The sequence below is a fragment of the Oryza sativa genome, chromosome 7 (genome assembly GCF_034140825.1).
Source record: "Oryza sativa Japonica Group chromosome 7, ASM3414082v1".
NCBI lineage: Eukaryota > Viridiplantae > Streptophyta > Magnoliopsida > Poales > Poaceae > Oryza > Oryza sativa.
The window spans coordinates 4079576-4093374 of NC_089041.1; the positions used below are offsets into that span (position 1 = coordinate 4079576).

Below are 13799 nucleotides of genomic sequence, written 5' to 3' on the forward strand. Positions count from 1 at the left end.
TTAATTAGATTTAATAAATTCTTCTCGCGGTTTACTGATGAATTCTGTAATTAGTTTTTTTATTAGTGCCCGAACACCCCATGCGACACACTATATAATACCCGATGTGACATGCAAAAACTTTACACTCCTGGATCTAAACACCCCCTTTATCATTTAGGCATCCATATGTAGTTTTTATATTATTTGCAGGTAATTTTCAAGGCAACATATTAGCTCCGGATTTGAGCACAACTATAAATGCGTGATGAAGATGGAGAGTTTCTAAAAAGTTGCAGGTCGTAAGCTTGAGACGACGGTTATGCAACTTTTTTTTTTGCCAATTATGAATGAAAATTCACAAATAGACTTCAATAAATATGTACTCCTTATCTTACATTGGTTATTTTTTTTTCCTGTGTTGGTGTTTTCAATTTTATTTGAACTACGCTCTTTTTAGAGTGCTAGATTATAATAATTGGCTATAACTATTTTGAGCAAAGGCCGGAATGTTTTATTCCATTATCTGAAAAAACTCGTTTTAACTTTTTAATTAGTTTTTCTTATATTTAGTCAAATTTATAAAATATAACCGAAGTCGCTGCGGCAATAATGCTACCCACAATGCAGCAGGATCTGGTGGGGCCCACGCTCCAGCGTCCGAGCCAGCTGGCGGCACGGTTTCCCCGCGCTCCCTCCCTCCCGTCCATTCTGACAGCCGTTACTGCCCCCGCGGCCCCACCCATGCGGGCCCCACCCCACAGGAACCTACCCAACCACGTGGCCCCCCATCATCGGAAAGCCGACACGTGGCGCGCCGGTTCGGATCAGATCGCCCCAGCCCAGCAAGGAGTTGCGATCCTCTCCTGTAATGCATGTGCAGTAAGTGCCACTGACATGTGGGCCCGGAATAGGTGGGACCCACACGTCAGTGAAACGTACTGCAGGTGCAGTACAGCAGTGGATTTGCATCCCCAAGCAAGCGGCCGCCAAAAACGCGACGCGACGCGAGAAGGTTAAAAAAAAAAAGGGGAAAAGCGAAAAGCGGCGGGTTCCCTTCCGTTTCCTGCCCAACCGCGTCTTGAAAATTGTTGCTGCCCTCCTCCGTTCGTCAACCCGGGAGCGAGGAGCGGGAGAGGAGCGGGGTGTACAAAAGCGAGCCCCGGTGGTGGTGAGAGCGAGAGGAGAGGAGGCCAATCGTCGAGGAGGAGGAGGAGGAGGAGGAGATGGATACTCCTGACCGTGCTGCGGCGGCGGCGCGGGCGGAGGTGAGTGCGACAACTGAATCTTGTTACTGTTAAGTGTAGTAGTATGTCAAGGGTATTAGAGTACTTTCCCCTAGCCACCAAATCCGGTCATTGCAGGCGCGCTGGCGGCGCTCGCCGCCGGCGAGCCATCGTCTCATCCTCCCGTCATTAGTTGGCTGTCTTCGAGTTGTAGCAGTTTTGCTTTTTGTCTCTTCTCTTCGCATCAAAGCAGCAGCAACAATCGCCTCCTCCTGCTGCCGCCGGCCTAGCCACCGGCTACCTCGTCCATCCGTCGTCCTCCGCGACCGATCCCGTTGCAGATCTCGCGGCCGGTGGCGGTCGTCGTCGTCGTCGTCGTCCGTTGTCATATGTCGCATCAAGTCATCATGTTGTGGCTGCCGCTCGTTGCGTCCCCTTCCTCGTCGTCCCGTCCTCAAGCCTGTCAAGCAGCAGTCAGGAGCATCGTCCTTCCTCATCCCCACGCATCAGTGCGCGCTGCCAGCGGCAACCCCGTCCAAGCCGTCAGCCCTGTCGTCCCCGCCGCGGCTCGTCGTCAATCGCGAAGCCGTCCTCACCAGCTGTCGTGGTCGTCGTCCTCGCTCCAAGTCGCAGCGCTCGTCAACGGCATCTGTCGCTGCCGCTCGTCGTGGCGTGCATCTCCTCACCAGCTCCACATCTGGCCCCCCGCATCTGCCTGTTGTGACCCCTTGCCCGGCGCCGGTCCTCTCCGCCAATCAGGCCTCGTCACCCGTTTGTAGCAGAGCAAGCAGCTGCCGCTGCCGGCAGATCCTTCATTCTTGGCTGTTGCCTGTAAACTGCACAAGTCCATATGCTGCACACAAGGTGCTCGACAAAATGCTTCAAAGAGTTGCTCCCACAGTCATGCTTTTGCCTTTCCAAATTTGTGCTTTACTGAAAGTATTCGTGGTCTCTCATTACCATCTCCTGAAGAAGCTGTCCATCTTCATCAGCTACTGCTCTCTGCTACCAAATTGGATAGAATTAATCAGTTAATCTGCAATTCCTTGGCAGCCACAATTATGTCTTTTGCTAGCATATCAATGTCCTCTACAAATTGATTTCCTTTGTTTCCTATGATCCTATCTAGTTTATCCATGAAAGTCTTGCTGCATATCTATTAGTATCGGTGTCATTTACTAGTTGCCATTCAGTCCATCCAAGTCCATTGCATATTCTTCAATCCGTCGAAGCCATGCCAATTTATCTCCAGCTTCATATCAGCTCTCCGTCGGAGTTGGTCTATCACTTCACCAGCTCCACATTGGAGCTGGTCTGTCATATCACCAGCTTCCCATCGGAGTTGACATCATCATCAATCAATGAAGGACCGAAGAACAATTTGTGAAGGTCCTTCATCATCACCATCATCGTCGTCATCAGATCTATGAAGGTCCGAAGAACAGTTTGTGAAGGGCTTTCCATCATTGTCAACATCTCTGAATCAATGAAGAGCCGAAGAACGAGTTGTGAAGGCTTCAAGGTACCGAGGGCCGAAGAACAGTTTGTGAAGGCTCCGAGGTCCACTTCATTGAAGAGGAGATGGATCTTTTTCTTCTTCATCGTCATCATCCAAGAATTGGCACACTTTGACGACATCATCAAGACTTTGGAGATAGGCTAATATTTAGTTTGTGTCCTAGTGTTTAGTTTACCCTTCAAATGCAATGTTATTGCATACACATTGCATTTGAGTGGGGGTGTTAAGTGTAGTAGTATGTCAAGGGTATTAGAGTACTTTCCCCTCTCTTGTGTTCCCCTCTCTGAAATTAACAGTTACCTCACTCCGACGACGGTGGTGGTAATGGTGGTTCGTTGCCGGATTTGCTTGGGGGTTTGGGTGCGGAGGAGCGACGACGGCGGCGGAGGTTTGGGTATGGTGTGTTCGTCGTGGGGTGCGGGGATCTCGTCGGTTTCTTCTCGCTGCTTTTTCCGACAGCGAGCCGAGGAGAAATCCTCGCTCTTCTGCTCTATGCAATTTTACGCAGTTGTCGCATCTGAAGTTTTTCCCCTCCTTTTTTTCCGATTTCCGCCCGCATGGTTCGTTCTAGTCGTTGGTATCACCAACTGTTCCCTTTTTCTCGCTTGGATTATTGGGGAATCTAGGCGGTTTGACCGGCCCCCCCGTATCTCGGATTCGATGGAATGCGGTTTGCTCTAGATCTAGTCGCTAATCCGAGACGCCAGTGGAGTTCTTCACATGTGTAGCTTTGAGCGGGGGTGAGCGCTGCTGCGCTGTGCTTCTGCAATTTCACGAGAGGTTTAAGGGATTTACTAGCAGTTCAGAGTTCAGGCATAAACAACTACTCCTCCCAATTTTATTAGATCCCGGCGAATGCTTGTGTTATATTGTTCTTGGCCAGTGTCAGATCCATTTTTGGGCGACGGTTTGACTTGGGGTTTGTGTTAATTTATCCCCCATTTCAGAGCATATCTTTGCACGTAATTTGTACCAGCAAGTTGTGAAAATGATTTCCTTTTGTATTACTGCTATAAACTAGGGGTCAGCTCTGTGAAATGTGAAAAGAAAAATGCTTGTGAATTGCAAACGTGTTCTTTGCAGCGGTAAATGGCAGTAATTAAGTAATGATAACCCTGCAGTCTAGTTGTACTTACCTTTTTTTGTTTACTGAATTTGGGTGTTTTTCATTACTGCATTCAGGGAATCTACACCCTTCCTGCACAACCTGCAAAACCAGAAGGCATTATAAAATTGGCACAAATTCGATGCCATTTTGAGCATTGTTCCACTTTTTGTTTAATGAATTTGGGTGTTTTTCATTACTGCATTCAGGGAATCTACACTCTTCCTGCACAACCTGCAAAACCAGAGGGCATTATAAAATTGGCACAAATTCGATGCCATTTTGAGCATTATTCCAGGGCTGATTTTTTTTTTCTTTTCATTCTGAGTGCAGGACTCCCCACTTTTCAGCTTCATCGATAGCCTGTCTCCGATCGAGCCTCTCAAGTCCGCGTATTCAGCAAGCAGCATTCAGGCATACCAGTCCCTCAACATCACCTCCATTTCTTCCATCTTCACTTCTCCGCACGACAATGCGCAAAAGGAATCGAAGCTATCAAAGTATGGTGGTTCCTGCCTTAATTTACTTTCACCTTCAGTCATATCATACCTAGTATGGTGGTTCAGTGGATCTGATGCTGCTCCTCATTCTTGTCAGGAGCTCTTTCGCTGAATTCTCTGAAAGTGAGGTTTGTGCCGATGAAAGCGATAAAAACAAGCCATCTAAATCTTCTAATGCTGTCAGGTTGTTTGCCTGCACTAGCACTCTTACACAAGCAACCCACAAAATTACCTCTTCAGTAAGTGAAGGTACAGTAGGACCTCCTGAAGGGTCAAACGATTTGCCTCAACCTGGTCAATTCGATTCTGGCAGTCCAGATCACAACACAACACCTTGCCATGGTGTTAGATCAGATCTTAAACAGGGCAAATGTCGAAAATTACAAGCATTCCAAACAGCTAAGACCAATACTTCGGAGAAAAGGAAATGCTTGTTTTCTACTGAAGTCCAGCTCATGGATGGGTGCCAGCCAGAAAAACTTAATGATGAAATCCTGGGATGTGACTGGGATGACTTGATCTCTGCAACTTCGGGTGAACTTATAGCCTATGACGAGGATCACAAAGGAGTGCAGCTAGCAGTAAGTAATGCAGAATCTTGTGGATTTCTGCTATCAAAGCTTACAGGAGATGGTGACATCTCAGACAGAACACATCCTAGTTCATCTACGCAGACGTACTACCGTGAGTTGCTAATGGACGAAGATCAGACAGAAAATGCTCAGCTAGTTCCAGATGGTGAAAAAAACATCTCAACTGAAGAAATTCAGGATAACCTTTACGAAGCAAATGGAAGTATTCCAACAGGCTACAAGGTAAATTTTGCCCACATTCACATAGAACTGTCTTTCCTCCTTGAGTTTCTGTAGTTTGATCTGTTATGATCAGGTATTTTCCCATAATGCACTAATTCTTTCGTTCTGTTAACATTCTTAGGTTGAGACTCAACAGCAACGTGGCATGCGAAGACGCTGTCTTGTTTTTGAGGCAGCTGGGTACTCAAATAGGATTGTGCAGAAAGAATCAGTCATGGATCTGTCAGTCTCAACCTGCAAAGGGAAAAGCCCTGTACAGAATCACTCAAATCCAGGGAAAACTCCATCTCCACGTGTGTTGCGTGGTATAGGTCTACATTTGAATGCTCTTGCTTTAACATCGAAGGATAAAATGATCTGTCAGGATCCCATGTCATCTTTGGTTCCATCATCTGCAACTCAGCAGGAAGCGCATGGGAAGATGTTGTCTGCTGGAGAGAATTTCATTCACCCGGGTGGTGAACTTCTAGAACTTCAGATGGATGATGATTGTTCAGCTGGAGTTTTTCTTGGAAATGATCACGATTCAAGTCAAAGCAACAGCCCTCAAAAGAAGAGGTCTGTTTTATTGATTTGATTTCCTTCTGGAGGTTTGCGTCAAAAAAAAAAATCCTTCTGGAGGGTGACAGGTGCTACTATGTTCATTGTATTCTGATAACTGATATAACTTTTGTTGATGTGCAGGCGCAAATCAGATAATGGAGATGATGGTGAGGCATGCAAGCGCTGCAGCTGTAAGAAGTCAAAGTGCTTGAAACTGTGAGTTCTGATTCGCTGCTAAGATTTAGTGTTCCTAATTACATGAAGAGGTTTTCCTTTTGAAATGCTTGTGCATAGAATTCTTAGTCATTAGTTTTGCTCTACATTTTTTATGTGTATAGGCTGAATTGAATATTTTCCCATAATAAGCCTTTGCATTGTTGTCATGTGCAGTTACTGCGAGTGTTTTGCTGCTGGTGTGTACTGTTCTGAACCTTGCTCATGTCAAGGGTGTCTTAACAAGCCCATACATGAGGAGATTGTTCTTTCCACTCGCAAGCAGATAGAATTCAGGAACCCACTGGCATTTGCTCCAAAAGTGATCCGCATGTCTGATGCTGGTCAGGATATTACTGGGGTAGGCGCTTTTTGCTGGATAGTCTGTACTACTTCTAGCCCTCATTTCCATTTATGTGGTGCTGAAATACTTCAATAAATTGCAGGAAGATCCTAACAACACTCCAGCTTCAGCTCGACATAAGAGAGGATGCAATTGCAAGAAGTCAAGCTGTCTTAAGAAATACTGTGAATGCTATCAGGTACTAAAGATTATCTGAAAACTTGTTTTCAAGACAGTTATCTGAAACTTAGCCTGTAATTTGTTACTTATGGTTTAAATGCTTGATTTAATAAAAGGGAGGCGTTGGATGCTCCAGCAACTGCAGATGTGAGGGTTGCAAAAACACATTTGGCAAAAGAGATGGTGAGTATATAGCATTTCACATTTTCTCAACCATGCCATTCCTGTTCAATTTCTGGAGTTGCACACCATTTTGCCAGAAACAAATTTAATATGCTGCTTTTTCTTGGCATATTTATAATGTACGCGCTGTCCTTCTGTGCTATGAAACTCCATAACAATAGTAGGCTGGCTTTCTCATTATTGTTAGTTGCATGAATGCATATATTTCCATGTTAAATTGAAGCATGCTATTCTGGATAGCATAACTCCAGAAGGAAAAAAAGACCTCAGAAAGCTAATGTTTTACTGTAGTGCAATATCTGCATGAGTTTGTAGGAGGGAAAAAGAAGAAAATTTCACCTTATGTGAGGGAGCTTCCTTTTGCATTTACAACCTTCTGCATTACAAATTTCAAAACGATCAACTTCTTTAACCTCTGGATCTATGTTACAGTTCTTTGTTTTCATCTCGAAGGTCACTCTGATATAGAGTACCTTATGTTATCAACAAGTGCCCCAATGTTTTGAGTTACCTCTGAATTGATTATCCTCTTGGCAGCTGCTGTATCAACTGAGGCTGAAGAAATGAAGCAAGGAGGTGAAGAAGCAGAAAATTGTGGAAAGGAAAAGGAAAACGATCTACAAAAGGCAAATGCACAGAGTGAAGATCACCCATTCCTTGAACTTGTCCCGATAACTCCACCTTTCGATGTTTCAAGGTTTGATGACTATAACTTTTACCAAATTAAACTGGTCTCAGTATTTGTCTGTCTGTACGCCTGCATTCTAATAGCTGTATAATCCTTTTCAGTTCGTTGCTCAAACCACCAAACTTCTCGAGTGCAAAGCCACCAAGGCCTACTAAAGCTCGCTCGAACTCATCTCGTTCATCTTCGAAAGCTCCTGGAGCTGTTCACTCACAGAAGTTCTCCAAGATTGCTAATAGTGGCTTGAATGAAGAAATGCCAGATATATTAAGAGATGATGCTTCTCCTGGTAACTGTGTCAAGACATCTTCACCAAATGGAAAGAGAGTCTCGCCACCTCATAATGCACTCAGTGTTTCACCAAGCCGAAAAGGTGGCCGGAAGCTGATACTGAAATCCATCCCCTCATTTCCATCACTCATTGGAGACGCAAGCAGCGGTTCATCAATGAACAGTTCCGAGAGCGCATTCAACACTGCATCGCCTCTTGCTTTAGGTAAGGCCTGCCTATTTCATATGTACAACATTAGATGGTGTTTGTTTTTGGCAGCATCTTATTCATATGCTTGTCCATGGAATCAACCAGGTCCATCCTAAAAGCTGGCTGCTGATTATGAGCGTCCGGAGTACAACTTGTAGTCCGAGAAAAGTGCCTCACATCTGAAGCACGGCATCAGGTACTGGATGAGGGTAGTTTAAGTTAGAATATTAAGATCTTGTAGCATGTATTTGTAACATATGTTAGTGGCAAATAATCTGTATGTAAGATAGTATGTTGTGATGATGATAATGTTGTCTTGATTGAATTCTATCAACACTGTATAAAATCACCTCTGTGGAGGTTTTTCAACTTCAATTCCATTTTCCCATCACCCATGTTCTTTCAGAAACCCTATTTAGTCACCCTTTTCCCCTGAACAAAAATGGGCACTTAAAATCAGACATGTCATTAATGACTTTGTTCATCCTTGAACAGTGGCTGGGGTTGCTCCTACATCTCTTTCCTGCATGCATGTGCCCTCCTAATCTCTCTCTCATTCATGTAAAGGCAAAGGGATGGTACTGTCAGTTATGTCTTAGAATAGTTTGGAATGGGTGTTGAGATGTCAGGCTCTACACCTCCTTGCTGACCTAGTACTACAACTACCCAAAGTAAACATTACTAGTACATTACATTACTGGCTTTACTGCTGCATGGACCATGTAAAATTATGCTCCAGTTGAGCAAGAGTGGTTGACAAAACAAAGTCTGAATCACTGATAAAGCTGTTCAATTATCATGCCCCAGAATGGAGCTAGAATTTATATATACATGGTAGTAAGTCACCAACTGTCAGATGGTGCTTGAAGCAGATTACATGGCTGTATAACTAACTAACTAACTACAAATGTAGAAGTAATGCAATGTTGTGAAAGAATTTTTGCAAGGTTGCTGATGGGCTCTTGTCACTTGGTGGGGAAGCACACCCTTTGTTCTCCTCCTCCTCTCCTACCTTCTTGCTTCCATTGGGACACTGCATTAGGCCTACCTGCTAAGCTGTCTGCCTAGCATTATTGGACATAACTATAACCCATTCTCACACACACACACACACACACACACACTCTCTCTCTCTCTCTCTCTCTCTCTCTCTATTTCTATACAATGGCTAAGCTTAAACAGGATGCTAACTACCAACCAGGGGGGCAATTGTTTTATGGCAAGTGGTCTCAAGCATAGTGTTTAGTATTAGTAATACTGGTAGTATAGTACATAATGGCAAATGGCTGGCAACTCATGGCCGCATTTTATTGTTCTTTTGTGTAGAGAAAAAAACCATTGCCTTCACGTTTTGTCCAGTTGCTGTGGCCTGTTGATTCCTGCCACTGCCAGTCTGTCTGACCAAAACGTTCCCGCGTTTTCAGATTCAGATGGCAACTGCTCTGTTTTTCTTTCCTCTCCTTTCTATCTCCAAGCTGCCGTGTTCTACTGGGCACACACACACACACACACACACACAAGACATTGTACTACCATGTCCAAAAGCAACTTGGAATGTTGCAAATTTTTTGCATGTTACTGTCTCTTGTTGTGTGCAGGCTTGTGAATTGTGATGTGTGTGTGTACGTGGGGACGTGGATCCTCATGTCTGGGTGGGCCCACATGTCAATGGCTGCTACTGGGCCGGCAGTAATGTAGGAGCAGAAGAATTGTGTAGTGTGACAGTCTGAAAGAGACTGATGAATTGAACATTTGGTATGTGCAGTGTTGCAGGATTGTGTGTGTGAACTGTAATGTGAAGCTGGAGACAGGCTAAGATGATGTGTATGTGGTGTGCATGAAGAGGCTAGCTATAGCTAGCTGCCTCCTGCCTCTTTGCAGCTGGAACCCATGATCAACTACTGATTCAGCCTAATTTAATTGGAATTTAGTTTGGTTTAATTTAATGCAATGCAATTCCACTTTGACCCCATCCTTGTCAGATGAGAGAATTGCATTGATTCTTCTCCCCTGTTCACCATTTGGTACTGTCCCTCAACTGGATTCCTGCTTATTAATACCTTCACTTTGTACTACCTTCTTACACTTTTGCATGATTGGGTTGAACAAGTGAGACTCTTTTATTTTTTCAGTATTTTATTTAAAAAATATATTTTTTGGTTAATTAATTTGGTGGTGGTGGACTGGCGGTGGCTTGATGTATTATGTCTAAATCACTTTCAAGCCAAGGAAGTTAGCAACTAACAAGCACTACTAATGGATTATATTTACCCACTCACTTGACCCAACTAACATAATTAGCAGATACTAATAATCTCCTTCTCATCTACTAATTAACTACTATAGTATATACGAAAATACCCAACAAACAGACAAACAAACAATGATCAGTAAGTCACAAATATACTGTAATGTATCATGTACTCTTCCTACAAATCCCATTATTAATTACCAACCTCTCTGTGAAAAAGAAAAAGAAAACAAAAAAAGAGAAAAAAAATCCAAAGAGAATAAGAAGAAGAAAAAAAATTACAGTGTATATATATACGATGCTTGATTGAGTGATTGACTGATTTTTGTGTGTAGGAATAATTCACCAACGAATTTCACTTCTCGCCGGAGTTGCCGCCGCCGCCGCCGTCGGTTAGTAGTGGCCCGGCGGCGCGAAGCAGCCGTGGGCGTCGCAGTGCACCGGCGGGCGGTGGAGGAAGGCGAGGCACTGGTCGGCCGGGCGCTGGTCGGGCCTCCCGGCGATGCAGTTCTGGCGGTCGTCGACGCGGCGGAGGCGGAGGCACCGCTCCGGCTCGCCGCAGAAGTAGTTGTATGAGTAGGTGAAGTTCCTGAGCCGCGGCAGCGCGCAGATCCCCTCCGGGATGTGGCCGGCGAGCTCGTTGCGCGCGACGTCGAGCTGCTCCAGCGACCGCATCCACGCCATGGACTCCGGCAGCGTCCCCTGCAGCTGGTTGTTGCTGACGTCGAGCACGGTGAGCTCCCCGAGGTGGCCGATCTCCGGCGGGATGCAGGACCGCACGCCGGAGTTGAGCACGACGAGCTCGTTCAGCGTCGCCGCCATCCTCCCGACGCTGGAGGGGATGCAACCCCTCAGCTTGATGTTGGCGAGCACGATGACCGACGCCGGCGAGTTGCCGAGGTTGGCCGGGAGCTCGAAGTCGAAGTGGTTGTCGTTGAGGAAGAGCGCGTCGATCTTCTTGTCGAAGATCGCCGGCGGGACCTCGCCGCAGAAGTTGTTGAAGCGGAGGTCGACGTACTTGACGTTGGGGAGGCAGAGGATGTGGTCCGGGAAGCCGCCGGCGAGGCGGTTGTTGCTGACGTCGAGCTCGTGGAGGAGGGAGAGCTTGGGGAGGGTGTCGGGGAGCGCGCCGGAGAAGCGGTTGGAGTTGAGGTGGAGCACGGCGAGGTCGGTGAGGAGGCCGAGCTCGTCGGGGAGGGTGGCGGCGAGGTCGCCGTGGTTGAGGTCGATGCCGGCGACGGTGGCGGCGCACGGGTCGTCCGGCGCGGCGGCGCAGTAGACGCCGAAGTAGCGGCACACGTCGGGGCCGCACCACCCGCCGGTGAGGTTCTTGGGGTCGTCGGTGACGCGCCGCCGCAGCGCCTGCAGCGCCACGTACGCCCGCTGCAGCCGCGGGTTGTTCTCCGCCGTCTGGCTCGCCGCCGGCGGGCACGCCGAGCACAGCTGCGCCGCCGCCGACAGCAGCAGCAGCAGCAGCGCCGCCGCCGCCGGCAAGGTCGTCGTCGTCGTCGCCGTCGTCATGTGTCTCGCGGTTTTGCTGCTGCGTTGTCGCGTTTGTGTTTTTGTGATTAAGTTTGCGTCCGAATTTGGTTTATATATAGGCGAATCACGAATGCGTCGGACACGCATCGCCTTAGTGTAAACCGCGTCGACCAATATTTTTTATTATTATTTTAATATTTTGTATAATAATAATTATATATTTTTTTTGTTCTTGTTCTTTTGGTTTTTGGTTTTGCAAGGTTGACTAGGGGTTTGGGGTTTTGTTTTGTTTGTATTTTGGGGGGAAGGTTTTATGGCTGTGTTTAGTTTCACGTTAAAATTTGAAGTTTAAAGAAATTAAAACAATATGATAAAAAAGTTGAAAGTTTATGTGTGTAGGGAAATTCGATGTGACGGAAAAGTTGAAAGTTTGAAGAAAAAAGTTGGAATCTAAACATGGCCTATGTTTGGGGAAAATCTTGTGGTTATTTGGTTGAATAATAATGGGTTTTGGTGTTTTATGATTGGTTTTGATTTTGGTGGTTTTACTATTTTAGCATGGTTTGGAGGCTTAAATTGGGGGGGTTGGTTAGTTAGAGGTTCATGTGTGATGGGTTGTGATAATTGACCACATGATGATTACTTGATTAGACATTGGAAGGATATCTGGTGCAAGCAAGCATTCGATTCACTTGAGAAATTCTGTTATTGCCCAATTATATGTGAGGTGCATTTTCTTGTAACTTCCATAAAACCCACATTATTCCTTAAAACTCTCAACTTTTTAGGGTTTAATTTTTCGTGACTCCACTACAAAGCCAAATAAGATTAGGTAAAATTCATACCTAGACTTTGTCTAAAGATAGTTTTAGCCAATGTAAGTGGTGGGACCCACTTGTCAAGCATTACCAAACATGTACATCCTGCTAAACAAGCATAAACAAGGAATGGAATAAGTCCTATACTTCTAGTCAGATATAACCCACTTATAACCAGTTGTCTAAGCTGAGAGCAACTTTATAATATTCTCTAAATTAAAGGAAGATATTAATTCCTGCCTATAATTAGGTTCCCTAATGCATGCAGCTGGCTTAGGCCTAATGATCAACTCAAATCCCAAATGGTATCTCCTCTTTTTTGATTTTGCAATCCAACCAAATGATTACAAGCTCCACTCCACTCCTTTAACAATCCACCAAGCAATGAACTGCTCTCCTTGAATTATCATGCCAAGTAGGTCTCTTTCCCATTTAACTAACCCCCAAAAAGCCAACAAAAGAAAGGGATTAAAGATGATGATAATGATGATGTGTTTGTGCTTGCCAGAAACCCAAAAAAGAAATAGAGAATAATAAGAAGAAAAACACTAGTAGTTGTTCATTCACTCTGTTGGCAGCTTGGCATCTTTCTTTTGGCCTCAAATTCTTTCCTTTGTCTGCTGACCAACAACGCGGTTCTTAGCTCTTGCAGCAACCAACCAAAAAAATTCTCTCTTTCTCTCTCTAAAGCTCACAGCTTGCTTTCTTTCTTTCTATCTCTGAATTAAGCTCTGAACTTTCTCAAATTTCTCTTTCTGAATCAAGGTGAGTCCGAATTATTCTGAAATTGTGGCGCTTTCATGGATGCTTCTTTGGGGGGTAGTTTGAATAGTATAAAGGTGGCGGCAGTGGCTTTCTTGAGCACTGTGGGTCGTCTGTTTGAGATTCTTTTAGGCCTTGCTTTTGGGGCCTGTGCTGTTCAATCTGCCATGAATCAAAACATGGGCGGCTTCTGCTACGGCTCTATGATGTTCTGAATTCCACTGTGAAATCTTCAGAATGTAGTACAGCTTGTATTTCAGTGACCGACAGTTAGGCCCGGTGCAGTTCTCAAAACAACAAATTTTACGCTGTCATATCAAATATTTGGACACATACATAAAGTATTAAATGTAAGAGAAAAAAAACAATTACACGGATTACGTGTAAATTGCGAGACAAATCTTTAAAGCCTAATTGTGCCATGATTTGATAATGTGGTGCTACAGTAAACATTTGCTAATGACAGATTAATTAGGCTTAATAAATTCTTCTAGCACTTTTCTGGTGGAATATGTAATTTGTTTTGTTATTAGACTACGTTTAATACTTCAAATGTGTTTTCGTATATCCGATAACAACTAAACCAAAATTTTTTTCCCAACTAAACAAGGCCTCCTAAACCTCTGATCTTCTTGTTTTTGTTACTCCCTCTATCTCAATATAAATACAACCTATTACAGATGTGATATATCCTATAACTACGAATCTGCACAA

The 13799-nt window shown here is 44.9% G+C and overlaps 2 protein-coding genes across 2 annotated transcripts; one reads left to right on the top strand and one right to left on the bottom strand.

Moving 5' to 3' along the window:
- Positions 1 to 1069: 1069 nt before the first annotated feature.
- On the top strand, positions 1070 to 8163 carry LOC4342538 (protein tesmin/TSO1-like CXC 2). Its single transcript, XM_015791204.3, has 11 exons — positions 1070 to 1247; positions 4163 to 4329; positions 4427 to 5144; positions 5266 to 5702; positions 5829 to 5903; positions 6078 to 6261; positions 6347 to 6442; positions 6540 to 6606; positions 7144 to 7303; positions 7396 to 7787; positions 7878 to 8163. The coding sequence occupies exons 1-11, from the start codon at positions 1206 to 1208 to the stop codon at positions 7886 to 7888; spliced, it is 2349 nt and encodes a 782-aa protein (XP_015646690.1). The 5' UTR covers positions 1070 to 1205; the 3' UTR covers positions 7889 to 8163.
- A 1993-nt stretch (positions 8164 to 10156) lies between these two features.
- Positions 10157 to 11593, bottom strand: LOC9272001 (leucine-rich repeat extensin-like protein 6). The gene has a single exon (XM_015791205.3). It carries the CDS (start codon positions 11542 to 11544, stop codon positions 10417 to 10419), a length of 1128 nt encoding a protein of 375 aa, XP_015646691.1. The 5' UTR covers positions 11545 to 11593; the 3' UTR covers positions 10157 to 10416.
- Between the last annotated feature and the right edge of the window lie 2206 nt (positions 11594 to 13799).